The sequence below is a fragment of the Procambarus clarkii genome, chromosome 45 (assembly GCF_040958095.1).
Source record: "Procambarus clarkii isolate CNS0578487 chromosome 45, FALCON_Pclarkii_2.0, whole genome shotgun sequence".
Taxonomy (NCBI): domain Eukaryota; kingdom Metazoa; phylum Arthropoda; class Malacostraca; order Decapoda; family Cambaridae; genus Procambarus; species Procambarus clarkii.
This window is the reverse complement of record NC_091194.1, coordinates 13,386,900-13,414,654: the sequence shown is the minus strand read 5'-3', so window position 1 is coordinate 13,414,654 and position 27,755 is coordinate 13,386,900. Positions and strand designations below refer to the sequence as shown.

General features: G+C 39.0%; 1 protein-coding gene and 1 long non-coding RNA gene across 2 annotated transcripts; both read left to right on the top strand.

The window, feature by feature from the left end:
• Window positions 1-9,480: 9,480 nt before the first annotated feature.
• On the top strand, window positions 9,481-15,802 carry LOC123770196 (golgin subfamily A member 6-like protein 2). Its single transcript, XM_045761870.2, has 4 exons — window positions 9,481-9,793; window positions 12,765-12,935; window positions 13,633-14,043; window positions 15,311-15,802. The coding sequence occupies exons 1-4, from the start codon at window positions 9,700-9,702 to the stop codon at window positions 15,487-15,489; spliced, it is 855 nt and encodes a 284-aa protein (XP_045617826.1). The 5' UTR covers window positions 9,481-9,699; the 3' UTR covers window positions 15,490-15,802.
• Window positions 15,803-18,008: 2,206 nt separating this feature from the next.
• LOC138350355 (uncharacterized) lies at window positions 18,009-21,105 on the top strand. The gene is made up of 3 exons (XR_011222055.1): window positions 18,009-18,375; window positions 19,291-19,419; window positions 20,984-21,105. It is a non-coding gene; the product is annotated as an uncharacterized lncRNA (long non-coding RNA).
• Window positions 21,106-27,755: the final 6,650 nt, after the last annotated feature.

Below are 27,755 nucleotides of genomic sequence, written 5' to 3'. Positions count from 1 at the left end.
TCATTGATTTTTATTTAGTGGTTGGCTTTTCAGCTGGGTGTCTACAGGTCCCTCCTTGATCAACCTTGCTCTGGGTACTTGATCTGAATGCTAAGATGTCTCCCTTAGAACGTAACCACACCAGTTCGGATATTTTAAGTTTTCCAAACTGGCCGGAACACGAGTTGAAACGTTGCAGAATACAAGTATGCAAAAAACCTGCTGGGATTGATATTAGAGGAGACTACCAGGGACTTGTACTGAACTAAATTCAAAATTGCTGTCTGCAATTTAATTCAACTAAAATCTCTAGCTAGGGTTGTAAATCCTAGCTCCTCTTTTCCTAATGACAGATTGTGGGCTGTAAGGGACAGGTGGGGTGAATGAATTAGTTGATAGAAGTTCCAGTCCACCTGTAGACAGGGATTCTCACATCAGCTTGTATTTTATACAAGGATAAGATTTAATAAATTCAGTTATATGACTGAACACTGGCTCTGTTTAAATCAGAGATTTAAACATGTACATAGTCTAGCTTAGCACCATAACTATTAACAGCCAATACATACTTATACTATAAACAACAATTTAAATTGTAAAAGTATAATAAATGACTTTAAATGTAGTCTAAGTACTGTTAACTAAGTACTAGAAATTATATTCAATTAAATGAACTTATATGATAACTTAAAAAATAACTAAGCAAGCAACTGCTAACTTAATTTATATATTCAAGTATATATGCAATGTATTTATATTCAATTTATATGATTGGGTATAGTCAGCTTGATTGAATCCTTTCCCACACAATGGACATTCATGAGGTGTTATTTACTTATTGCAGCTGAATCTTTTCTGACATAATGGACACTCATGAGGTCTAGTGCTTGGATAAAGATTCACAGCTACACTACAATTTTAATAAACTTACTGAGATATGAGGCGTTGCCTCGCTATATAACCGACAGACAGACTTATAGGATATTAAAGTTATACAAGCATATAATTGGCCAATTTATACACAACTGTAATAACCTTCAATATACTTATCTGAAGCCGGGTGCCTGTCTGACAAGTGTGCCAGACTGATTAACTCTCTTGTCGCAAGTATAGGCACGATATTTTATATCTAACAGTGTTGCTGTATGATGTACTAGTAGCGTTGCTACGTGATTTTTCTTTAACTGCATTGCAAAAAGATGAGGGTTGATGGTGAAGGTGGAGACAAGTTACTGTGTGCTCCACTCTACACTTATATATATAAATGTTCTAGGGATATGTCCTTGTCCTTGGACATATCTAGGGATATGTCCAAATGTCCTTGTAGATATTGTCCAGGTACTCCCCCAGTTCTAGAGAGTGTTCACTGGTGATAAAGATATTAGATAAGGTGTCCTGAGCCAAATAATGTTCAGTAAGGTCCCTCACACTTGTTCACTGTTTTGTCAACAAACGCGTAGTGCCGCGGGGTGTCTTGTGGGCGCTTCTTGTTCCCAAGATGCCCCTCCCTCTCCCTTAAGAGGTAGCTTTCAATGAATATTGATTGATTATTTTTACTGTCTAGACATACGATTGAGATAACATGTGATTGTAATATAATTAGATATAGGATTTAAAGATTATAAGTAGTACTTGATAGTACCACTGATTCTTAATAAGGATTCGATTTATAATCCCTACCAGAAGCGATTAATGTTCCAATAGTTTTTTAATTAACAAATCCTTCTAGAAGCTTCTGGATCCTTGAGAGATCATGCACAAATCACGTAGGCATCTATAGGGCCCTATATGGCGTATGTGATCCAAGTGGCATTGTCATCTAGGATCAAGCTGTATAATGAATCTATAATGATTCGGATTTGATTTTGATATGATTTTCATATGATTTGATGTGATTTTGATACGATTTAGATATGATATAAATATGATACAGAAATTATACATTTCTTAGATGATTATTAGATATTGGTGGGTAAAATTTCCCACAACAAGAACTGACATGAGTACGATATAGAAGGATTAGAAAGGTTATCTAGAATACCAGATCAAAGTTGTGTAAGATTTAGTGCTTGGATGTGATCTGAAATTATATTCAGTGAATGGATGTGATCCAAGATTATATATAGTGTTGTGGTGTTGTTGACTTCGAGACAGCTAACCCACGATGATGTTAACCGTTGACATCTGACATCTGCTCCTTGTAGACAGCATTATGGCCAGGACATCCTCGTTAGTGTTGTAAGGTGTCGGCTGAGTGACTGGTTCACTCACCCCAGTAACCAATTGACGAGTTACCAGGTTTGGTGGGCGAGTTTTTTAGGTAACGTATCTCCCCCGATCTTATCAGAAAATATATTCAAATCGATCAATCACGTGATCTATCAATTGATTGATCTAAACGATCTGTCAACCGATCTATATATATCACGTGAGTACTGATTTCGATCATGGTTTCACGTGTAGCTGGACCGGCTGGAACAGGTGTACAATCAGACCTGAGAAAGACAGACAAGATCAACTGGCTGAAGTAGGGATATCACTGTGTGTTTAAGAAGGTTGGAAAACCCTAGAGCAAGGGAGCCGGTCGGCCGAGCGGACAGCACGCTGGACTTGTGATCCTGTGGTCCTGGGTTCGATCCCAGGCGCCGGCGAGAAACAATGGGCAGAGTTTCTTTCACCCTATGCCCCTGTTACCTAGCAGTAAAATAGGTACCTGGGTGTTAGTCAGCTGTCACGGGCTGCTTCCTGGGGGTGGAGGCCTAGTCGAGGATCGGGCTGCGGGGACACTAAAAAGCCCCGAAATCATCTCAAGATAAGGTAAAGTCTGCTACCTGAGTTACGCACAATTAGTAAATACAGACCATTGCCTCTACAGGAAATTTATGAACTCTACTAATCCTGACTAAGGGTTCTAGCTCTCGTACAGCTCGAGATCTTGTTACCTTGGGGTGACAAGACTGCACTTGACTATTGATGAGAGTTGACAGAATGTCATCCTCTGTGTCTGACACAACACTTGAACCACTCGTCAGCTCAGCTGGGTCAGGAATCAGAATTGCTGAAGGCAGTTCGAGTTCCTCCCTAGTGTGATTTGGTTTAATTTATTAATGTGAATAGTTCTTTCAACTTGGTCCTCAAATACATCTTTAATAACAAAATTAACAGGACCTGCTCACTTAATTACTCAAGCATATCTTTAACTGTACAGTTGGTTCATTCCATCATCCCGTTTGCCTGAGGGTGGTAGACTGTTGTTAAGGCTGAAGTGGTATCTAAAAATTTTACAAACATCTTTAAACATATTACCAACAAAATTTCCTGACCTCGGTCAGAAATTAACCAGTTTCCGTGGCGTAGTGATAAGACATTCGCCTGGCGTTTCACGAGTGCTTTGTCCTGGGTTCGTATCCTGGCCGGGAAGGATTTACAGGGCATCAATCCTTAACTGTAGCCTCTGTTTACCCAACAATAAAATGGATACCTGGTTGTTAAACAATTTGGTGGGTCATGTTGGGAAATCTGTCTCTAGATTAATACTAATAAAATGATATATAATTCTAATATGTTCGAAGGACCAGAATTCTATTCTAAATGTGTCAGCACCCAGTGACTTATGGATCTCTATGATTAAATGCAATTAAATTCTAAAGATTCTATTAATATATAATAAATGAACTGTAGATTCTATAAATTCTAAAGCCCCTGCCCATCACATACTTTGGGGGGTTATTCTATAAGGTTAGTTTATATAATGCATATAATATATAATAAATTTCATAAATGATGAGAATAAGAAATGAATGTATAAATTATAAATCTTATCATAAGAAATCATTCAATTAATCAAGAAAATGTTCTATGAAACTACAAGAACGAAATAACAGTTTAGCTGTATGATGAAATAGTAGCATGCATCAGGCAATACTCATCACTGAAACTTGTTGTATCATAATATCCTAGGAACATATGACCGAGGCAGAGGCTTATCTCCGTTCTTGCCAATAAGACACAGGCTGAAATAAGGGTAGTATGTAAATACTATCTAAAGAAATTTGATACCACACATATTTCTAAATGAAATGTGAGAGTGCCCTGAAATAAAACTCACTTGTTAATTTTTAGTGGGCATGCAGTATGACAACAAACGTTCTATCTAATATTATATTGTGATCACTAACAATAGAAGTAATAAAGGACTTAGAGTTTGCCGATACTGGTGTCTGAGAAATAATTTTGCTGCTTCGTCACTCTAACATGTGCAGTAGCAAGGCGGTAAATCTAGCAAGCTTCCACACACACTCTCTCTCTGAGAACTATGGCTGCTTCTCTCCGAGTGTTCCTTCCTCTCCGCTTGCTTGCGCATGTGTGGGAAATTTTTACCCACTATATCTATATTATTATCTAAGGAATGTATTATTTCTATATCATATCTAAATCATAACAAAATCATATTAAAATCATATCAGAATCACTACAGATTCATTATACAACTGGATCCTAGGTGCCTATGATCACATATGCCAAAGGGCCCTATAGGTGCCTACGTGAATTTGTGCATGATTTCTCAAGGATCCAGAAGCTTCTAGAAGATTTCTTAATTAAAAAACTATTGGAACAATTGAATCAATTTCTGGTAGGGATTAAATCAAATCCTTAATAAGAATCAGTAGTACTATCAAGTACTGCTTATTATCTTTAAATCCTATATCTAATTATATTATAATCACATATTATCTCAATCATATGCCTAGACAGTAAAAATAATCAATCAATATTCATTGAAGGCTACCGTGCTCAGGGAGCATGGCGGGGGGGGGGGGGGGGGGCAATGGCTGGGAGAGAAGTGCCCAAAACACCCTGAGGGCAGAACACATGTGTTTACAAACAGTAAACATGTGTGACGGTGCTTAGCGATCATTATTCAGCTTAGGAGACCTAATCCAATTATCTTTATCACCAGTGATTACTCTCTAGCACTGGGGGAGTACATGGACAATATACCTACAAGGAAAAAATCCTAGAACATTTCTATATAAGAGTGTAGAGTGGAGCACACAAAGTGACAACTGTCTCCACCTCCACCATCATCACCTATTATCCTACTGCAAACGCAATTAAGGATATAATCACGTAGCAAAGCTACTAGAACAATCTACAGCAAAGCTGTGATGTAACATATCCTGCCTAAACTTGACAAGAGAATTATCCAGACTGGCACACTTGTCAGGCACCCGGCATTCAGAGAAGTATATTGAATGTTATTTAGTGTATTAATTGGCCAATTGTATGCTTGTATAACTTTAATATATCCAATAAGTCTATCTGTCGGTTATAGGGTGAGGCAACGCCTCATATTTCAGTGAGTATTCATTAATCTTGCAGCAACTGAATCTTTTTCTAGGACCTAGACACTCGTGAGGTTCACTGCCTCATCAGTGTCCCCTGGTCTGGGAAGAGTTTGTCAGGCTGACTGAATCTCTCTTTATAGTGAAACTGAACATATATATGTATATATATATATATATATATATATATATATATATATATATATATATATATATATATATATATATATATATATATATATATATATATATATATATATATATATATATATATGTCGTACCTAGTAGCCAGAACGCACTTCTCAGCCTACCATGCAAGGCCCAATTTGCCTAATAAGCCAAGTTTTCATGAATTAATTGTTTTTCGACTACCTAACCTACCTAACCTAACCTAACCTAACTTTTTCGGCTACCTAACCTAACCTAACCTATAAAGATAGGTTAGGTTAGGTTAGGTAGGGTTGGTTAGGTTTGGTCATATATCTACGTTAATTTTAACTCCAATAAAAAAAAATTGACCTCATACATAATGAAATGGGTAGCTTTATCATTTCATAAGAAAAAAATTAGAGAAAATATATTAATTCATGAAAACTTGGCTTATTAGGCAAATCGGGCCTTGCGTAGTAGGCTGAGAAGTGCATTCTGGCTACTAGGTACGACATATATATATATATATATATATATATATATATATATATATATATATATATATATATATATATATATATATATATATATATATATGTATATGTATATATATATATATATATATATATATATATATATATATATATATATATATATATATAAATATATATATATATATATATATATATATATATATATATATATATATATATGTCGTACCTAGTAGCCAGAACGCACTTCTCAGCCTACTATGCAAGGCCCGATTTGCCTAATTAGCCAAGTTTTCATGAATTAATTGTTTTTCGACTACCTAACCTACCTAACCTAACCTAACTTTTTCGGCTACCTAACCAAACCTAACCTATAAAGATAGGTTAGGTTAGGTTAGGTAGGGTTGGTTAGGTTCGGTCATATATCTACGTTAATTTTAACTCCAATAAAAAAAATTGACCTCATACATAATGAAATGGGTAGCTTTATCATTTCATAAGAAAAAAATTAGAAAAAATATATTAATTCAGGAAAACTTGGCTTATTAGGCAAATCGGGCCTTGAATAGTAGGCCAAAAAGTGAGTTCTGGCTATTAGGTACGACATATATATATATATATATATATATATATATATATATATATATATATATATATATATATATATATATATATATATATATATATGTCGTACCTAGTAGCCAGAACGCACTTCTCAGCCTACTATGCAAGGCCCAATTTGCCTAATAAGCCTAGTTTTCATGAATTAATGTTTTTTCGACTACCTAACCTACCTAACCTAACCTAACCTAACTTTTTTGGCTACCTAACCCAACCTAACCTATAAAGATAGGTTAGGTTAGGTTAGGTAGGGTTGGTTAGGTTCGGTCATATATCTACGTTAATTTTAACTACAATAAAAAAAATTGACATCATACATAATGAAATGGGTAGCTTTATCATTTCATAAAAAAAAAATTAGAGAAAATATATTAATTCAGGAAAACTTGGGTTATTAGGCAAATCGGGCCATTCCATTTACTAACTACTCTGGCACTGAAAAAGTTCCTTCTAATGTCTCTGTGGCTCATTTGGGTACTCAGCTTCCACCTGTGTCCCCTTGTTCGCGTCCCTCCAGTGTTGAATAGTTCATCCTTGTTTACCCGGTCGATTCCCCTGAGGATTTTGTAGGTTGTGATCATGTCCCCCCTTACTCTTCTGTCTTCCAGTGTCGTAAGGTGCATTTCCCGCAGCCTTTCCTCATAACTCATGCCTCTTAGTTCTGGGACTAGTCTAGTAGCATACCTTTGGACTTTTTCCAGCTTCGTCTTGTGCTTGACAAGGTACGGGCTCCATGCTGGGGCCGCATACTCCAGGATTGGTCTTACATATGTGGTGTACAAGATTCTGAATGATTCCTTACACATGTTCCTGAACGCCGTTCTGATGTTAGCCAGCCTCGCATTTGCCGCAGACGTTATTCTCTTTATGTGGGCTTCAGGAGACAGGTTTGGTGTGATATCAACTCATAAATCTTTCTCTCTGTCTGTTTCATTAAGTACTTCATCTCCTATTCTGTATCCTGTGTCTGGCCTCCTGTTTACACTGCCTAGTTTCATTACTTTGCATTTACTCGGGTTGAACTTCAACAGCCATTTGTTGGACCATTCACTCAGTCTATCTAGGTCATCTTGTAGCCTCCTACTATTATCCTCTATTTCAATCCTCCTTATAATTTTTGCATCGTCGGCAAACATTGAGAGGAACGAATCTATACCCTCTGGGAGATCATTTACATATACCAGAAACAGTATAGGTCCAAGGATTGACCCCTGCGGGACTCCACTTGTAACGTCTCGCCAATCTGAGACCTCACCCCTCACACAGACTCGTTGTCTCCTGTTGCTTAGGTACTCCTCTATTCACCGGAGTACCTTCCCTTTCACTCCAGCCTGCATCTCCAACTTTCGCACTAGCCTCTTGTGTGGCACTGTATCAAAGGCTTTCTGACAATCCAGAAATATGCAGTCTGCCCACCCTTCTCTTTCTTGCCTTATTTTTGTTGCCTGGTCGTAGAATTCAAGTAACCCTGTGAGGCAGAACCTGCCATCCCTGAACCCATGTTGATGCTGTGTTACAAAGTTCCTTCGCTCCAGATGTTCCACTAGTTTTTTTCGCACAATCTTCTCCATCAGCTTGCATGGTATGCAGGTTAGGGACACTGGCCTGTAGTTCAGTGCCTCCTGTCTATCCCCTTTCTTGTATATCGGGACTACGTTAGCTGCGATCCAAATATCTGGCAGTTCCCCTGTTGCCAGTGATTTGTTATACACTATGGAGAGTGGTAGGCACAGTTCTCTTGCTCCTTCCTTTAGAACCCAAGGGAAGATTCCATCTGGGCCTATAGCCTTTGTCACATCCAACTCTAGTAAACACTTCCGTGTGTGTGCATGTTGTATCTAATAACTAGAATTGCACTACTTGGACGAGTTAGCAAGTCTTGATTTGCTTAAAAGGCAGATATTTTCGTTATTTTCTAATATTTCTTTCCAAATGTCTTTATTCTTAACAATAATTATATATTAAGAACAGGAATTACTGACCTATGTTAAGTTTGGATTAGTTACGTAAGGTTTAGTCAAATGTCAATGTTAGTTTTGATTGAATTAAAAAATCCATAAGAGAAAATGCTTGACAATTTTTGTAATTTCAGGAAAAATTAGCTTGTTAGACAATTCTGGCTTTTAGGTACAGTGGTTAACAGTTACATTCTGTCATCTACCAGACCAAGACAGAATTTCCAGCATACTGACCCAGCTATGATTGGAATATAGGAGGTCGGAATGCTGAAGTATCCAGAAAGGTATTCCCTCTCTGGAACCCGACACTGAGGCTCTGGAACAGGAAACTTAGCCGCTTTTGGGTCTCTGGTTTGGAAATAATTGTTCAGTATTCTTAAGGCACACACGGCTGTCCTCGGGAAATAATTATTCAGATTTGTAAAGGGCATTCATCTGTATGCCACTAGGTGCAGTACAAAATAAGATTCTATCAAAACAGGTGTTAGGTCTAGAATTGTCTCGTGATAATTGAAACACCTGTGAAAATGTAATGACACGTGTCAGTCTGTTACTATCTGATTCACTGGTTTTCAGAAGCATCAAGTCAGTTTTTTTAATTTTCATTTAACACGTTGCAATGATTTAAATGTCTAATTTTTATTGAACATGTTACAATGGTTTTAATATAGATTTTCTTTATGCATATTATGAACATTTTTGGTACAGTTTTTGGTGTGAGAGAGAAGGAGAGAGTGAGAGTGAGGTCAATGACTTCTGGAGCATACGGATGCTGCTATGGGGCTAGAAATACCAGACGATCGCGAATAAACCCGGCCAAATGTATAAAATCTATAGCATCTGTTTTCGTAGCAGGTGTCTGTGTCGTTAGTGGATGCCGACCGCCGAGTATATATATATATATAGTGCAAGTGTGTCTAGTGAAGATCATTCCAGTCTTCAGCTGCACACGCTCGGCAGAGGACGGAACCCACTAGACAACTCTACCAAAAGTTTAACACAAACAAATTTTCTGAAGAATACATTTGATAGTTTTTCATGAACTATCGCCCAGAATTCCCAAAATTCTGAGCAAATAATCTTATCAGTAGCTTAAACAGCAACTGTGTCTGAGGAGCACAAGTAGCCAGACACCACGAGCGAGAAAAAACCACCATGAAGTCCGCGTATTTACTAATGTTTCTCTGCGTCTTCCTGGTGAAGGCACAGAACAATCCTGAGGACCCAGCGGTAGCAGAAGCACCGGCCGGTAAGTCAGAGAACCTTTCTGTATTCTACTTGCAAAATACATAATAACATAAAACAGACGACCGTTTCACAGCTAGCATATTAGCTGTGAAACTAATTGCACATTGGATAGCGTATTTGTTTCTAATATTGCTATTCGGTATGGAGTCTTGCGCTGTGATGCTCAAAATTGTTCTCTCGTTCGAGTTCAAGTAAATTTATTGAGGTAATGAAACACATCTCAAAAGGGTAGAGCTGCTTAGGCTATTTCTACCCTCGTGTTCTCTCCTCTCAACAACATTGTATGCTCACTTAGGTGCTGTAGGAAGCTTGCAAAACTAAATCAATTAGAAAACCCATGCAGATTAAAATATAGAAAAGCTATACAGAAACGCTAGAAAAATGTATTATTAAAGGAGAAAATATTCTACTTCACAATACCATGAGGCCATACCATGATGAGAGAAGCCACGGTCTGGTCATGGTTTAGTGGGTAGTACAGCTGCATGGGGAGTCCAGGGATGCGAATTCGTTCCCATCTCATGGCCTCAATATTTTCACATTGATATATGTACTGGCACTACAAATTTTATTCAGGAATATTCACTCAAAACTAACTTAATCCTTGTAGTCGAAATATTCATAACTGTGCAAGAAATATTTGGAATTATATATATCTGAAAATATACGAATGAGAATGTTACCTCTTCTAAACACCACACATACATCACAATGCTCAAAATTCATGTTTATATTATAGCACACTTCACCGTGATTAATGACGTATGATAATCTGTCCCGTACACAATGAGGTTTCCATATGGATTAGTGAGCCAAAATAATGCATAAGGAAGAAGTTATGGAAGACTCCTCCATCCACAAATTTAAGGCAACATTCGACAAAGAATTCGAATGTCAAAATAGTTAGATTATAACGCAACAGGTACAACAAAGTTAGTAGACGGGGCATAAAGAGCTAAACCACACTTGCCCGTAGACCCTGATATGTAAGTTTTGATATGTATATAATATATATATATACACACACACACACACACACACACACACACACACACACACACACACACACACACACACACACACACACACACACACACACACACACACGCACACACACACACACACACACACACACACACACACACACACACACACACACACACACACACACACACACACACACACACACACACACACACACACACACACACACACACACACATCCAACAAATGTTCCTCAATAATTTCCAACACTTTGAAACACAGCACATTAAATGACATTGCGGCACACGTGAGCCGCTGTTGTAAGCTGAGGGAATGACTAGCACATAAACACACGCACTTGATATAACCTTTAAAATTAATAATATACATTTTTTTCCGTTGCAGATGCTGGAGACGGTAAGAGAGAGAACAGGAGACAAAGAAAGATCAAGAGAAAAAGATGCCACATTCGGTTATGAATCATTTCCATAGACATTAACCTGACAACCAAGACGGCGCCTAAGTCCTGTTCATAAGACGAGGACTTTACATTACATAGTCCTTGATCGACACAGCAGCACCACCGCTCATATGGCCTTTTTGGGGGGTGGGGGGCACTGTGCATAGACATATGACTGGTATATTGGTCTCAGGAGTTGTGGCACTATTCCACAGACACAACTCAAGGCTCCTGAGGACCGTGGTATAGCTTCGTAAGCTCCTTCGTAGACACAGCCCCATGCACGAGAGACTATCACTTACCAGTGGCAACAATGAAGAGCAAGGGGAGGAGGGAAGGGGGGGGGGAATGGTGACGTGGAACTGCTACACAGACACAGCACAAATGGGGCTGAATTGCTGATTTAGCAAACAAAATCAGGACTAGTCTAGGGACACAGGACTGTAAGACACGTGGCCCAGTTACATTGAGGACTTACAAAACACAGCCTCTTGCAATGGTTCTTAGGTGTGCAACAGGATCTGCATGGGAGGGGGAGGGCGGTGTGCTGCTGTTTCGTGGACAAAACAGATGACTTGTCCTCTGTTATGCTTCAAGCAGAATGAATTAATTTCAGTGTTCTGTGTGTGTGTGTGTGTGTGTGTGTGTGTGTGTGTGTGTGTGTGTGTGTGTGTGTGTGTGTGTGTGTGTGTGTGTGTGTGTGTGTGTGTGTGTGTGTGTGTGCAGTCTACACGAAGTGCTTGAATCTATTTCACCTCATAGACTCTTCGAATTAATGTTCTTGCAAATATTTTTTTAAAGGTTATTTTAAATTGATATGGAATGCCCCTTTACTTATATCTTTACAATAGATAATATATATAAGTTCAGTAATTATTTACTACTAGACTGACTGACATAAATTCTGTTAATTAATTTTCTTGTAAATATTAATGATCTTGTAAGTTAGTGACCTCAATTGTTCTAAATTAGTCCAAGTTCTAGAATCATTAAGAGTATATATTCGAGAATATATTTGGGATATAAAATTTCTAAATGTTCATACCTTAGATAAATGTGTGTGTCAGGATTTTATGTCTGGATTCTTGTTGATCTGCATTGAAATAGCAACTGCGTGATACATTGAGTTACATTTTACCGCATCGTTGCTCATTGAGGAAGGGAAGTGAACTATCAGGGGAAAGCGCCAAGTCATTACAACTATATAGCACTTTGAAGGGGTCAGGATAAGGATTTAGGAAGGGCCTGGGAGGGTAGGGAGTGGGGGGATGGAAGGAATGGCGCCTGACTTGTACGGTCGGGAATTAAACGCCGACCTGCATCAAGCGAGACTGTCGCTCTACCGTCCACCCCAAGTGAGGAATGGTCACTGTTGTGAGCCAGGACGTCGGTTCAATCCCCACCGCCTTGATAAAAAGATTTTCTTTCGGTGATAGTTTCTAATATAGCTATCTGGTGTGGATTCTTGTGTTGTGATGCTCAGACGAACCAACAGAGTTGCGATTGAATGTTTTTTGTTTTTTTATAGAGGGATCTCCCATTGACTCGAGATACCATCAAGGATGTTCACTACGGGACAGATGCCGAGACGCCAGAGGCTCCTGCAAGAGGACGTGTGACAGGAACTCAGAGGATGAAATAACAGGAGGGTGTGATGGAAGGGATTGCAAGTGTTGTGCTCCTACTCCTACTCAGAGGAGTAAGTGAATTACCTCATTATCTCTCTCTCTCTCTCTCTCTCTCTCTCTCTCTCTGTCTCTCTCTCTCTCTCTCTCTCTCTCTCTCTCTCTCTCTCTCTCTCTCTCTCTCTCTCTCTCTCTCTCTCTCTCTCTCTCTCTCTCTCTCTCTCTCTCTCTCTCTGTCTCTCTCTCTCTCTCTCTCTCTCTCTCTCTCTCTCTCTCTCTCTCTCTCTCTCTCTCTCTCTCTCTCTCTCTCTCTCTCTCTCTCTCTCTCTCTCTCTCTCTCTCTCTATCTATATAATGAGCCAAGTTTTCCTGAAGTTATATATTTTTCTAATTATTTTTCTTATGAAATGATAAAGCTTTCCATTACATTAAAAAAAAAGAGTTAATTTTTTAATTTTAGTTAAAACTAAGAAATATGAAAAACCTAACCTAACTTAACCTAAACAAACATACCTAAGTCAGTAATTCATGTTCTTAATATAATATAATAATATTCAAATTAACTAAATGGAATTTTGTTTAAATAACGAAAATTACTGCCTATTAGACAAACCAAGCCTTGCATAATAGGCCGAGTAGTGCGTTCTGGCACACACACACACACACACACACACACACACACACACACACACACACACACACACACATATATATATATATATTTATAGGTGTTTGTGTATGTGTGTCAATGAAAAACATGTGTCCGCACAGAGTGCAGGAGCTCTAAGGAGTGCAGGCGAGCTGGAGGAAGATGTCAGACAACTCAGTGCGGCTCACACGAGCGGGAGATCCGTCACGGGTGTAGCAGTACCGATTCTCACCGCTGGTTAATCGACGTAGCGGCCAGCGGCAGCATAGGCATTGGCGGCGGTATTGGTGCAGGCGTTGGCGGTGCTAGTGGGGGTACAGGTGGTACCAGTGGAGGCAGCGGCGGCAGCAGCAGCGGTACCGGCGGCGGCAGCAGCAGCGGTTCCGGCGGCAGCAGCAGCGGTTCCGGCAGCAGCAGCGGCGGTTCCGGCAGCAGCAGCGGCGGTTCCGGCAGCAGCAGCGGCGGTTCCGGCAGCAGCAGCAGCGGTTCCAGCAGCAGCAGCAAGAGAGTGTGTTACTGCTGTGCTCCTCGAGGTTGGTATGACGACTAACAGTGAAAATAATATTCTTGAGAACAGTGTTCTCTGGACCCATATATCTATAGGAATCTCTATCTCTACTACCCATATGGTCTTCAACCTATGACAGTCCCCAACCTTACACCTACATCAACGTGGATATATATATGACAATGTCAGACCACGAAGGAAAATGAAACAGGAAATTTCCTTAAGTACTTTCGTATATTAAATACATCTTCAGAAGGTCTTCTGAAGATGTATTTAATATACGAAAGTACTTAAGGAAATTTCCTGTTTCATTTTCCTTCGTGGTCTGACATTGTCACATTCTTAATCACGTGTTTATTTTCGTGATATACACACATATATATATATATATATATATATATATAGTATGACGTAACTAAATGCCAATGAGTTTTCAGTTGCATATAGTCCTGGGGACCCCTTCAGGCTTGTTCGAATATATATATATATATATATATATATATATATATATATATATATATATATATATATATATATATATATATATATATATATATATATATATATAAATTCTTCTATAATAGGTATTGATATAACATCATAAGTACAGACAGCAGCATAAGTACAGACAGCATCATAAGAACAGACAACATCATAAGTACAGACAGTAGCATAAGTACAGACAGCAGCATAAGTACAGACAGCAGCATAAGTACAGACAGCAGCATAAGTACAGACAACATCATAAGTACAGACAGCATCTTAGTAATGATAGCAGCATAAGTACAGACAGCAGCATAAGTACAGACAGCATCATAAGTACAGACAGCAGCATAAGTACAGACAGCAGCATAAGTACAGACAACATCATAAGTACAGACTGCATCATAAGTACAGACAGCATCATAAGTACAGACAGCATCATAAGTACAGACTGCATCATAAGGACAGACAGCATCATAAGTACAGACAGCACCATAAGTACAGACAATATCATAAGTACAGACAACATCATAAGTACAGACAGCATCATAAGTACAGACAGCATCATAAGTACAGACAGCACCATAAGTACAGACAGCATCTTAGTAATGATAGCAGCATAAATACAGACAACTTATAACCCAAACCACATATTTGACCAACCCATATGTGAGACCCTACCATATATATATGAAATATATGTGACTCAACCAACATGCGTGTGAGTTGAGTCCTTTGTTTCATCCATGATGTAATGCCTTAGTCTGTATACTGACTAACTGAACTGTTCCATCCGTGTTAACCTGCAGGCGGGAACCACTACGATATTAGGGAGGGAGAGAACGACGTCGGGGCTGCTGGAGCTGAAGAAGACGCACCCCAAGGAGCAGACGAAGTGGTTGAAGGAGGTGAAGAGGAAGAATTGAATGTAGAGGAAGAAGGAGAAGAAGAAGAGGTAGAAGCAGAGGAGGAGGAAGAGCAACAGTAGGATCTTTAGCAATTACAACCACACACACTTTATAAATTGGGTTAAACACTCTTGGGTCTCACCGGTAACTGGATAGGGAGACACGTGGATAAATGCCTCACTTGTAACTAGTATGTTCATAAACTAGTTACATGATTAATTGGTTTTTCAGATTGTATCATATACTATTATGATTGTAAACAATTACTTAAGCGGGGGGGATTTGATTTAAAGCTTTGTGGATATCCTATTTTTCCTCTGTTTAGTATGAAGGTACTCTGGGTACTTTGATAAATTTGTGCAAATAATAAAATATAGGTATAAATTATCAAGAGCTTTTTTTTTTATTTACCCCAAAACGTCTAATCTCTCCAAACTGCTAATAAAAACACCTTTATCATAACTTCCATTAACAAAAACACCATCATCATAACTCACAATAAGAAAACACGCTTAAGTGCCGTATTTCCGATAAGCATCGTATTTTGAAAACTGCAGGGGGTTTAGGGCAAAATATGGCTACTTGCAATTTTCACTAATTTGCATATTTTCGGTACAAAAAGTCATAATTTAAAACTCCAAATACGTGCAATCACACTGAATTCCGATAAAAAAAATAACGCTCAGGAATTATATATCCGATTGGCATCGTATTTTGAAAACTTCAGGGGGATTGGGCAAAATATGACAAATCGCCATTTTCAATAATTTGCATATTTTCGGTATTAAAGGGTCGTAATTTAAAACTCCAAATACGTGTGGTGTCAGCGAAGGTGGCAACACTTGGGGTTTCTGCTAGTAGTTCTTTTAATTATCACCCCTCTGAATAGTGAAGCAAATTAGGGATCCACAACGTGGAAACTTGCTCCCCTTCTCGCTGCAAAAGGATAACATTTCATCACCTGCTACTGTGTGGGGCAAGCGTGTACAATCTGCTGACTTATGGTGTAAAGTGGCAACGTCTGCTGATGTCAGGGTTAAACGTGCACCACTTGCAAGAATTAAATTTCCACTACGTGCTGAATTAATGGTAAACATGCTACATCTGTTGATGTAAAGGGAAAACTTACATCACCTACTGATGTATGGGATTCCATATGTATGAATATCTGCAGCCAGTTTTGCATATATGTATATGTATATTGTTATGACCAGGGTTGGTCTGGATTAATGAAATAAGTTATATTACAAACAAATAAGGAAGATTTATGAGTGCTTGAGCAATTGAGCTTACAGTGATGCCAAGGGCATGCTGAATTTCTACCTTGGCTGGTTCTAAGAGACGTAAGGATGTGAAGTAGCTAATTATTAAACAGCTAGAAGGATATATCATATATGAGACATGACTGTAAAAGATTGATGGTAGTAAAATAATTTTTAGTGTAAACAGTTACAGTATGAGATATGGGCAGTCAGAGAACACTGAATTTCATTGGTCGGTGAACCGGGTGACATGGTGGTTTGTTGTCTGTACTGCTGGGATTGTAATTACAGATAAAATCCTTTATTCAGTTGATTACCGGCCATCAAATGTATTATTTTTGTGTTTATGCATACTTCAAAGCGACTGTGTCTATTGGAAGTCAGCGTGGAGATGCTCTTCAATGTGCTATGTGCGCGAGGGAAATGTTAAACAATACTTTCTTCAGAAGTTTTGAGCTTGCCTAAAGTGTTTTGCTTTTAAGTCTTTACCCCTGAAAATTCTGAACATTTGTCCCATAATAAAACTGTCAATCTCTTCGCAAAGTCTTTGAACTGAATTTTAACTCAACTTTTGATGAGAAATGTATTAAAATAAATGAAACGCCAGCTCCTGGGCCCTGCTTTAAGTGATGACTATGTTCGCTACAGTCGACCCTTATCTCTTACAATGTTTCACTCGTTTTAATTTTTATACAAACAGTTTGACCAGAGGAAGGTCTTAGATTTTATAAGGCTCCACCCCCAAGTTCCTGCTAAATTGATTTGCGAATGATATACTGTCGTAATTATGTCTCAAAGAACATAAGAATTAGGTAAGCTGTAATAGTGTCTAATGGTCCATACGAGGTAGCTCTTATTGGCTCAACGAGGCTCTCCTATTGGCTCAACGAAGCGCTCCTATTGGCTCACACGATATAATTAGGATCCCAAATGATCTTCAGGCCAAACGCTGAATGAAGTTATTTGGCCTGAAGAAGTACAGCGCTGTGGACTGAGACTATCAAAGTGCGACAGTCGACAAAGTTGGCGCTTCTGGCCACTCGAAACCAAGATAATAATAATATAATAATCACCAGACGTAATAGAGCTGTTAACCCGGGGGGTCAGTCACTTCTACCGTTCCGCTGGGAATAAGTTACAAAAAACAGCTGAAACAAGTAATCGAACCCCCACACATATGATATGAGTGGGTTGCTAATTATCGATTTCTTACATATATAAATATATCCATAAAACACCTGGTTTATTTAGCAGGTGTTTGTGGATAGCGAGAGCCGACTACGAGCAGATGACAGGCGTGTCTAGAGCAGTAGGTCTCCAGTACTCATCCACTCATTCTCGACAGCGGACGGACTTATAAGGACACGACTTAAGGAGTCACAGCTGTACATACACACAGGCACACTCCCTTGAGCAGACGTGGAAGTCTATCCAAACTTAGTAATACAACTTTCGCGACTACCAGTACCTTCAACCACTTCCACCAGCGCTACAACCACCACAAGCACCAACAGCGACAAAACTACCAGCAGCAGCTACAACACTGAGAAACAAGTCACCAACAGCGAGACATCTCCACCATGAAGTCCATGTATGCGCTGATGCTCCTCTGCGTCTCCCTGGTGAACGCGGCGGCCGTCGAGGGCGATGCTGGGGACGAGAAGCTTCTCCCAGTGATGGGCGGGATAGCAACAGTAGCTTCCAGTGAGTTAAGGCTTTATTTTAAGGGATACTTATGCAGGTTTCTAACTTCCACTGCTATCACATTATTATGTCACTTCCTGCCCGTAGTGCCCAGTAATTATTTACCATCAGAGGTTCTGTACGACGCTGCTAATGTGTTTAATGTTTAATATAGTTGGCAAGAACTCGTCTATATTATTATTATTACTGTTGATGTATATATTAGTAGCGATATCATAATCGTAAGAGCGGTATTATTAGATGAGACCAAAGTAGCAGTTAGTTATAATTTAAATAGAATTAATGCTTAATGTGAGTTATTGTTTATATAGGCATGAATTTTTATTTTATTTTAATTTCTGTTTGTACATTACCTATCCATTTGGATTGGTCCGTACAGCGACGGCCTCCCTTCTTGCAGATCCGAGTTCGATCCCCAACGATCCAATTAATTGGGCTTCATTCCTTCCCTCTGCCCTATCCCAGATTATTGTCCTCATATCACCTCCAAGTGCTATATATATCATACCAGGTTAGCACGTTCATATTACGGGCTATTCATGCCCGTGCCACTTCTTGGGCGGCTTAATCTTCATCAATCAATCACTTTCTCCTCATAATAACCAATAGACAGGTCTGTGACGGAGGCGAGACAAGGACGGGGGTGCAAGCCTGAGAGCAGCTGTCACACATCACACACATCTCGGAACGTGCCGAGACGTGTGTGATGAGTCGAGGGAAGAGGAGGTATCCAACGGGTGTAGGGGAGCTGGGTGTAGGTGCAGCGTCAAGGCCACCCTTAGGCAAGCGAGTATAGGTAAATATAGGTCTTCAGTATAGGTCTTTAGGACCCTAATATTAACAGAAGTGACTTCTTCCTAAGGGAGTGGGCATCCAGTACACCCGTGTTAATGTCTGCTGTGTGTAACGTTCCAGGCTGCCTGGCTAGACCTTTTTGTGTTATTCGCGGAGGGAAGTGTGGAACGCGGAGATGTGGCCCTTCCTCCAGAGAACTGCTTGGAGGATGTAATTATTTAAGCTGCCATTGCTGCTATCCTCGGCCTTGTGAGTATATATGTTGCATTGTGAAAGCATCGGTACTATAAGAGAGAAGGTCTGTCTGTCTGTCTGTCTGTCTGTCTGTCTGTCTGTCTGTCTGTCTGTCTGTCTGTCTGTCTGTCTGTCTGTCTGTCTCTCTCTCTCTCTCTCTCTCTCTCTCTCTCTCTCTCTCTCTCTCTCTCTCTCTCTCTCTCTCTCTCTCTCTCTCTCTCTCTCTCTCTCTCTCTCTCTCTCTCTCTCTCTCTCTCTCTCTCTCTCTCTCTCTCTATCTGTTCAAAATTGGAGGCAGACGCCTAGCTTCACCTAAATTGTCAGTTATGATGGTGTGGGGTCTGGGATGAACATAGGTTAACCGAGTTCGCCATAATTCAAAATGAAGCAGCGTGCCAGGTCCACATTCACACCCCCACCACGGTTTTCATCACTGGCTGCCGGCTAACCCTGTAAATATTTTGAAAGCACAACAAAAAATCAAATCAGTGATTTTTTTACTTATAATAATAATAACAATAATATGCAACATTATTCATTGATGCCGGGAAAATTAGTAGACTATTTCTGTTATTCATATTTCGGCCGTAACGACTAAACGCGTAAATTCAACAGAGCCACTACTCCTCCTACAGCCCCGCCACAGGAAGACATATAGATAAGACACCTTAACAGACATAAACAAAGCAAATCGGTAACTATTTTATTTTAAATCAAAATTCCCAAATGTTTATTTTTGTTTATAATAATAATATGCATTATTATTCACTAATTTCGAAAAAAATAACTCTGATATTCAAACTTCAGCCGTACTACCATAAACACATAACTTCAATATTGCCTCTTCCTCTTCTGACCGCCACATCATGCCCTAGTTGGCTTCAACAACCCACAACACAAAGCAATGGAGTAACTTTTCAAATTTAATTCCTTTTTCTTATAGAGGGACACAGATAGATAGATAAAATATATTGATGGATGGATAGATGGAAAGATAGATGAGTAGATGTATAACGGATTTGTTAAATGGAAAGATTAGTACCTCGTATGGCCCAATAGGCCCGCTGCAGTTACCTTCATTCTTATGTTCTTCATATGTTCTTCTTATGTTCTTATATTCACAATGAAGGGTACCTAGGAACATCAGGAATAGACTGTCTCTCCCTAGACGTCTTAATTGTCTTACCGTCTTCTCCTCACTATTCCCTACCCCCCCTCTTTCCTCCCCTCCTCCATTTCCCTTCCCATTTCCTATTTCAAGTAAATGGAATAAAAATACAATAGGCAACTATAGCGACAGATATAAAAAGCTAGTTTAGGATGATTGATTAAAATGGAATTAATAAAAATGTAAGTTGATTTTTAACCTTATTACTCTAAAAGAGCTATGAAAAACATTAAAAAAAACATGTGAGTGCTAAATAAAAATGCTAAATATTTAAATACTAATAACGTGCTGTTAAAAAAAAACATACTTTTAACCTCAATGTGATGGATTCAGTTTTCTCGACACAGTTCATAAATTATAAGATACAGTTTCGTATAAATAAATCTTATTGTTGTTCGTATTTCTTTACAGTCCGTAACATGCACGAGGGAACTGGCAATGAACAAGAAGGCGAGAATATCGAAGAAACAGCAGAAGGTGAATAAACTATAGGACATGAATAGTGTCTTTCCACAATTGGCTTTTGGAGAAAATATTGTGGAAAATATTTCCACAATATTTTCCAAGCACTTATAAATATTATAGTGAAAACTGCCTGGTCTTATGACACAAATATAGAAATGTCAAATGAATAAAAATAGCTCATTATATATAGCAGCATGTCTATCATTTGTTGTGTGTCTATCATTCCCTGCATGTCTATCATTCCCCTCTATCTATCATTCCCTGTGTGTCTATCATTCCCTGTATGTTATGACGCGACACGTTCTCATGAGGAGTGCTTCGCATTTTGACATATACTTTCCCCTAAGGCCAAAAACTAATGTACTAAAAATGATAGCAACTTGACGTGATATCCCATTGAAGTTGATGTTCGTGGGTCTTCGAGTAGGTTAGGTTCATGCAATTTAGTACAACAGTTTATTGACGTTGGGAATGTTTCTGACGAACGGGCTGCGTGATGGGGAGTGGTAGCGTTGTTGTGAATACATTCATAATATTTAAGTTTTATATATAATAAATTTAAACCTAGGTAAGGAGGCATTTAGGGCGCTTTACACTGCCTCCGTGAGACCAGTCTTAGAGTATGCTGCATCATCATGGAGCCGCCTACCTGAAGAAACACATAAGAAAACTGGAGAAGGTTCAGAAGTTTGCGACGAGGCTCGTTCCAGAGTTACGAAGGATGGGATATGAAGAACGCTTAAAGGAACTAAACTTTACGACACTAGAAAAAAGAAGGTAGAGGGGGGGGATATAATTAGAACGTATAAAATACTCAGGGGAATTGACAGAGTGGAAATAGACGAAATGTTCACAAGAAATACTGGCAGAACGAGGGGACATGAGGTGGAAACTGGAAACTCAGAAGAGTCACAGATATGTTAGGAAGTTTTCTTTTTGCGTGAGGGTAATGGAAAAATAGGATGCACTTAAGGAGGAGGTTGTGGAAGCAAATTCTATTTATAATTTTCAAATTAGATATGATAGGAAAATAGGACCGGAGTCATTGCTGTAAACAACCAAAGGCTAGAAAGGCGGGATTCAAGAGTCAATGCTCGATCCTGCAGGCACAAATAGGTGAGTACTACATAAGACTCTGGACTGTGATACTGTTCCATAGACACAACATAAGACTCTGTATTGTGGCAGTGTTCCATAGACACAACACATGATATTTCCTTAACAAAACTGAGTTATTTAATCTATGTTTTGTGAACAGAAATAATGGGTATTGTAGGTCGCAGATTTTTACTGAAGAAGTCATAAAAATGTGAAATACACAAATAATTAAATTACTGCCAAACTGACCAATATATCCAACCTGACCAATGTGGCCAACTTGGACAAAAAATGGTCATAAAAAGATACCCGATAAAAAAATACCGAGTGAGTCGATAGAGTTGTTTTTATACAACTCTTATGTGCTTACATAAGAGTTGTGCTCATGTGTCTACCCTCAGACTATCGACGTATTTAATAGACTCAATTTTTCTAGACGAATTGGCTGTGAACTTGAGAAACGGAACCGGGTGTTCCCCACGGACCTCCTGTCAAAACGCTGACGGAACCTGCAAGCCAACATGTAATGAGGCAACGGAGTCGGAGGTAGCTGACGGCTGTGCTGGCAACGGCTGCAAGTGCTGTGTTAATACAAGCTTGAGACAGGCCTGTAAGTCATAAACCTACTCTGATAATACATGCTTGAGACAGGACCTGCTGCATTAATATAAGCTTGCGACAGTCGTGCAAGTCATATATCTGCTGTGTTAATACATGCTTGAGATAAGACTGTAAGTCATAAACCAGATGTAATACAAGCTTGAGACCGGTAGATAAGTCATGTTAATTCAAAAGTGAATGGTGATACAAATATTTCTTACATGAAAGAGATTTAGAGCTTTGAAGAGTTACACTCATGATAATCAAACTAACACAATGGTTGCCACAAATAGTCACAATGGTGTGATATCAACGAGAAAGTCATTTGGAGCAAAGCATGAATTTGAACCAGCGTTCTAATGACTTCCAGACGCTTCTTTTAGCCCACTCAGCCACGATAGGACAAAATATAATGTATCTGGAATTCTATTGAGTTCATTTGGGGAAGTCTGGAAGTCCCAACTAGTTTCACAGCCAAATTTTTTTTATGAATTGCCCGTCTACTCTCCGGTCTGTTGATAATGGTGCTCTCGCCTATATGCTCCCTCCATCAGAACACAAGATATCCCAATCGCGTAATCTATCATTGAGAAAAACTTTTGGGACAATGCAGGGCTTCGAACGAGCGTTCTAGTGACCATTGGGATTTCTGTGTCCTGAAGGAGGTGCATATGGTGAAGAATTATATTAACCACAGGTCAGAGTGAAGGAGAGCTCTTCGTGCAAAAATCTGGATGTGGAACCAGTTGGGGCCTCCAGACTTCCCCAGTGGACTCAGTAGAAGTACAGGTTCAATACCTTTTCCCCTATCATGGTTGAGTGAGCTAAGACAAGCATCTGGGAGTGATTAGAACTCTGATTTCATTCGCTGCTAAAAAATATTTTTTTCAATGAGTATCATACAAAAGAAGCATTCTCTTTCTTACCAAAGAAGCCCTCCCTACCTCACCAACCAAGCAATCCCAACCTTATCAACAAAGCACTCCCTTCCTCACCAACCATGCACTCCTTTTCACACCGAGAAAGCACTCCCTACCTCACCAACCAAGCACTCCCAACCTACCCCATCAAGCTCTCCCAACCTCAACAGCCAAGCACTTTCAACCTCACCAACTAAGCATCCCCAGCTCACCACCCAAGCACTCTCTACCTCACCAACAAAGTACTCCCTTCCTCACCAACAAAACACTCGCAGCCTCACTAATCAATCATTGCCTAAAATCTCCATCAAGTGAAGACGTCGCTTAACAACCACATTTTCCTTACAGCGTGTCGCAAAGTGTGCCAATATTTTAACGGAAATTGCAGACAAAATTCATGTGGCAATAAAGCTTATGAACTAGATATTCCTTGCTCCCCTTTATGCATCTGCTGCCTTCCTCCGCCCAGTGAGTATATCGTACTGAACAGTTATTCTTAACTTATTTAGGATTACAGACTATTATTTGGATTACCCTATATTTCTCCATACCTCCGTCGCTAGACTGCCCAAATCATCATTATCATCATTAGTCCTGTTAGGTACCTGTATGACTTCAATAGATGTCAATAGCCACGGTTAATCAACCACCTCTTTCATTGGAATTTTATCATTTTTATATATAGAAAAACGGGAACTCAAAATACACGCGCTAGCTACATCTAGTGATTATTGGTCGCGGTACAGTTACTGAGGGTGATACTTAATTGTAATGTAACTACTTTTTTGTAATTGTTCATAGATCGAGTCTCATACCCCCATTGGTTGCGTCATGTGCCCTCAAGATGGGGAACAGCTATACCCGGTAGATAGAGATTATTTTATTACCAGCATTAGTCACAGGTTTCCAACATTAGTCACACGTATCCTACATTAATAACCAGAATCCTCAATTACTCACAAGTATCCTTCATTACTCACAGGTATGTGACATTAATTTAAGGTATCCTTAATTAGCACAGGTAACCTTCATTACTCTCAGGTATCCAACAGTAATCACAGGTATCCTACTGAAGATAACTGTCTGAGCATATCCTAGGCTATTGGTCATAAGCCTAAGATGTTGAATAATTAAGTAACCGGACAATTAAGCAGCCCGTTTTTGTATTGAATATTTTTTCACAAGAGATCAAGTAACAATGACATCAAATATTGTTGAATATGACCAAAAATATATAGTTTCGAATATTTAAAATATTTTATTTGTGTTTTCAGAAAATCCGCCCGGTGTCATTATCGTTGGGTAAAACGAGAACGGAGAGGAAGCGTGAGATGAAGAGGAAGGAATCCTGGAGGAGGAGGAAGATTAGTAATGAGAAAATTATTGGAGACTCTCTATGGGATCGAACTCTCACGCCTGACCTTCCCGGACACACGCACTACTGACCGGACTATGATGAGCAGCTGTACAATGGGATCAAACTCTCAACCCTGGACTCCCCCGACACACGCACTTCAATATAATCTTGTAGATACGTCACACTCTTGTGACGTCATCGTGTGAAGTTCAGGAAAGTTTCCCTAAACTTCACAGACAAACGCACGGTTTTGTTGAGCCTCAAACTGCAAGTTTTTAAGCACGTTGAAAGAAAACTGTTGAGCCATTTTCAGTAAAAAAGATTATTTAATCCTTACTGATGTTTAACTGATTATTTTGTTGACAAACACACACATCATATTATTGTAGTTTTTGGTGTAGACCAGATAACTTTTGCTTTCTTAATTATTATTATTATTATTATTATTATTATTATAAATAATATTATATATGGTTGTTTGGGTCTATTTTCTTGTTTTAAGCAATAAAAATATATATAAATATTTGTGGTATTATCTCCAAGAAAAATATCAATATTTTTACTAACAATAATATTACAATTGTAGAAATAAATATCACTGTAATAAACAAAGTTGGAATATTATGAATCCATACCATATTGATGCTCACTAAAGTACTAAATAAACAAAGGCTAATCTCTCGTGAAATGATCCCTAATTTGAAATTGGCGATGGGGATACACGGTGCCTTAAACAACTCATAAATGAGGTGATCCTATCGATATGATCCTATCGATATGGGGTGAAAATTTTACCCATAAAAATGAGATGATTTGATGAAAAGCTATGCCCAAGATTACCATCAGAGTGCTGTTGGTTTGATGATTCAGATAGCCATCATGGTTATATATAACCATATATATATTATATATATATATATATATATATAGAATATATATATATATATATATATATATATATATATATATATATATATATATATATATATATATATATATATATATATATGTCGTACCTAGTAGCCAGAATGCACTTCTCGGCCTACTATGCAAGGCCCGATTTGCCTAATAAGCCAAGTTTTCCTGAAATAATAAATTTCCTCTATTTTTTTCTTATGAAATGATAAAGCTAACCATTTCATTATGTATGAGGTCAATTTTTTTTTATTGGAGATAAAATTAACGTAGATATATGACCGAACCTAACCAACCCTACCTAACCTAACCTAACCTATCTTTATATGTTAGGTTAGTTTAGGTAGCCGAAAAAGTTAGGTTAGGTTAGGTTAGGTAGGTTAGGTAGTCGAAAAACAGTTAATTCATGAAAACTTGGCTTATTAGGCAAATCGGGCTTTGCATAGTAGGCTGAGAAGTGCATTCTAGCTATTAGGTACGACATATATATATATATATATATATATATATATATATATATATATATATATATATATATATATATATATATATATATATATATATATATATATATATATATATATATATATAGGAATTAACCTCACTGTAACCTCACTGAGGACCAAGTCACTCTCCTAAATCTGGGCATAAACTGTCATGTTATGTCCAGACCGAGTGAGATGGCCCGGAAAGTAGAGTTGGAAATTCTGTTGGACGACATATTCGACCTCGAGACACAAAAGAAGGTCACTACCAAAGATACCTTACAAGCAGAACTTATTGCAGAAGGAGGAAAGAATCGAGGCAATTACAGAAGCACCATACTGTCCCCCGAGCTCACAGCGGCAGCTAAAAGCCTTCGTGAGAACAAGGAGATAGTTGTCAGGAGAGGTGACAAGTCGCCAATATATGTCATTCTTAAAAAAGACGAATATCTGGCGAAAATGAACATCATACTCTCTGACCAAACTAAGTTCCAAAGGGTAACGAAGGACACTACAGCCGAATTAAAAGCAAAGGTCAACAGACTGATCGAAACTGTGAACGCCAAGAAATCCGGACTCCACCTGCCAAAGATCATTGGGGAATATAAACCTGGATATGCGTATTGAAATGTCAAGACACACAAGCCTGGAAACCCATTTCGGCCAATCATTAGCCAGATACCCACACCCACGTACAGACTGGCGAAGCGACTCAACGGCCTGCTGACTCCTTATGTTCCCTGCGCCTTCAGCCTGAAGTCTCCAAAGGAATTTGTTGACTTACTGCGGGGCACACGGGCCACAGGGATAAGAGCCTCGTTGGACGTAGAATCGCTGTTTACCAACGTACCTGTGGACGAGACAATCGGGATGATAGCCGACAGAGTGTATCGTGGTCCAGCCTGTTCTCCTCTTGACATACCAGAAAATATTCTGAGGAAACTACTCCAAGCTTGTACTAAAGAGGCACCCTTCTTGAGCCCGGATGGGCACATGTATAAGCAAGTAGATGGGGTCGCCATGGGTTCTCCCCTAGGTGTCCTGTTTGCAAACTTCTACATGGGTACCATCGAGCAAAAAGTCTTAGTCGACATGAACTTGAAACCGGCCATATACTGCAGGTATGTTGACGACATTTTTACACAGGTACCTGATGTCAGACATCTGCAGGAGCTGAAGGAGGCATTTGAGCAGAGTTCCGTGCTGCGTTTCACTTACGAGATGGAAAAGGATGGGAAGCTGCCCTTTCTAGATGTAACAGTCATGGAAAAGAGCGGAGGTTTCCACACTGCAGTCTACACTAAGGAAACGAACATAGGAATGTGCCTAAATGCCAACAGCGA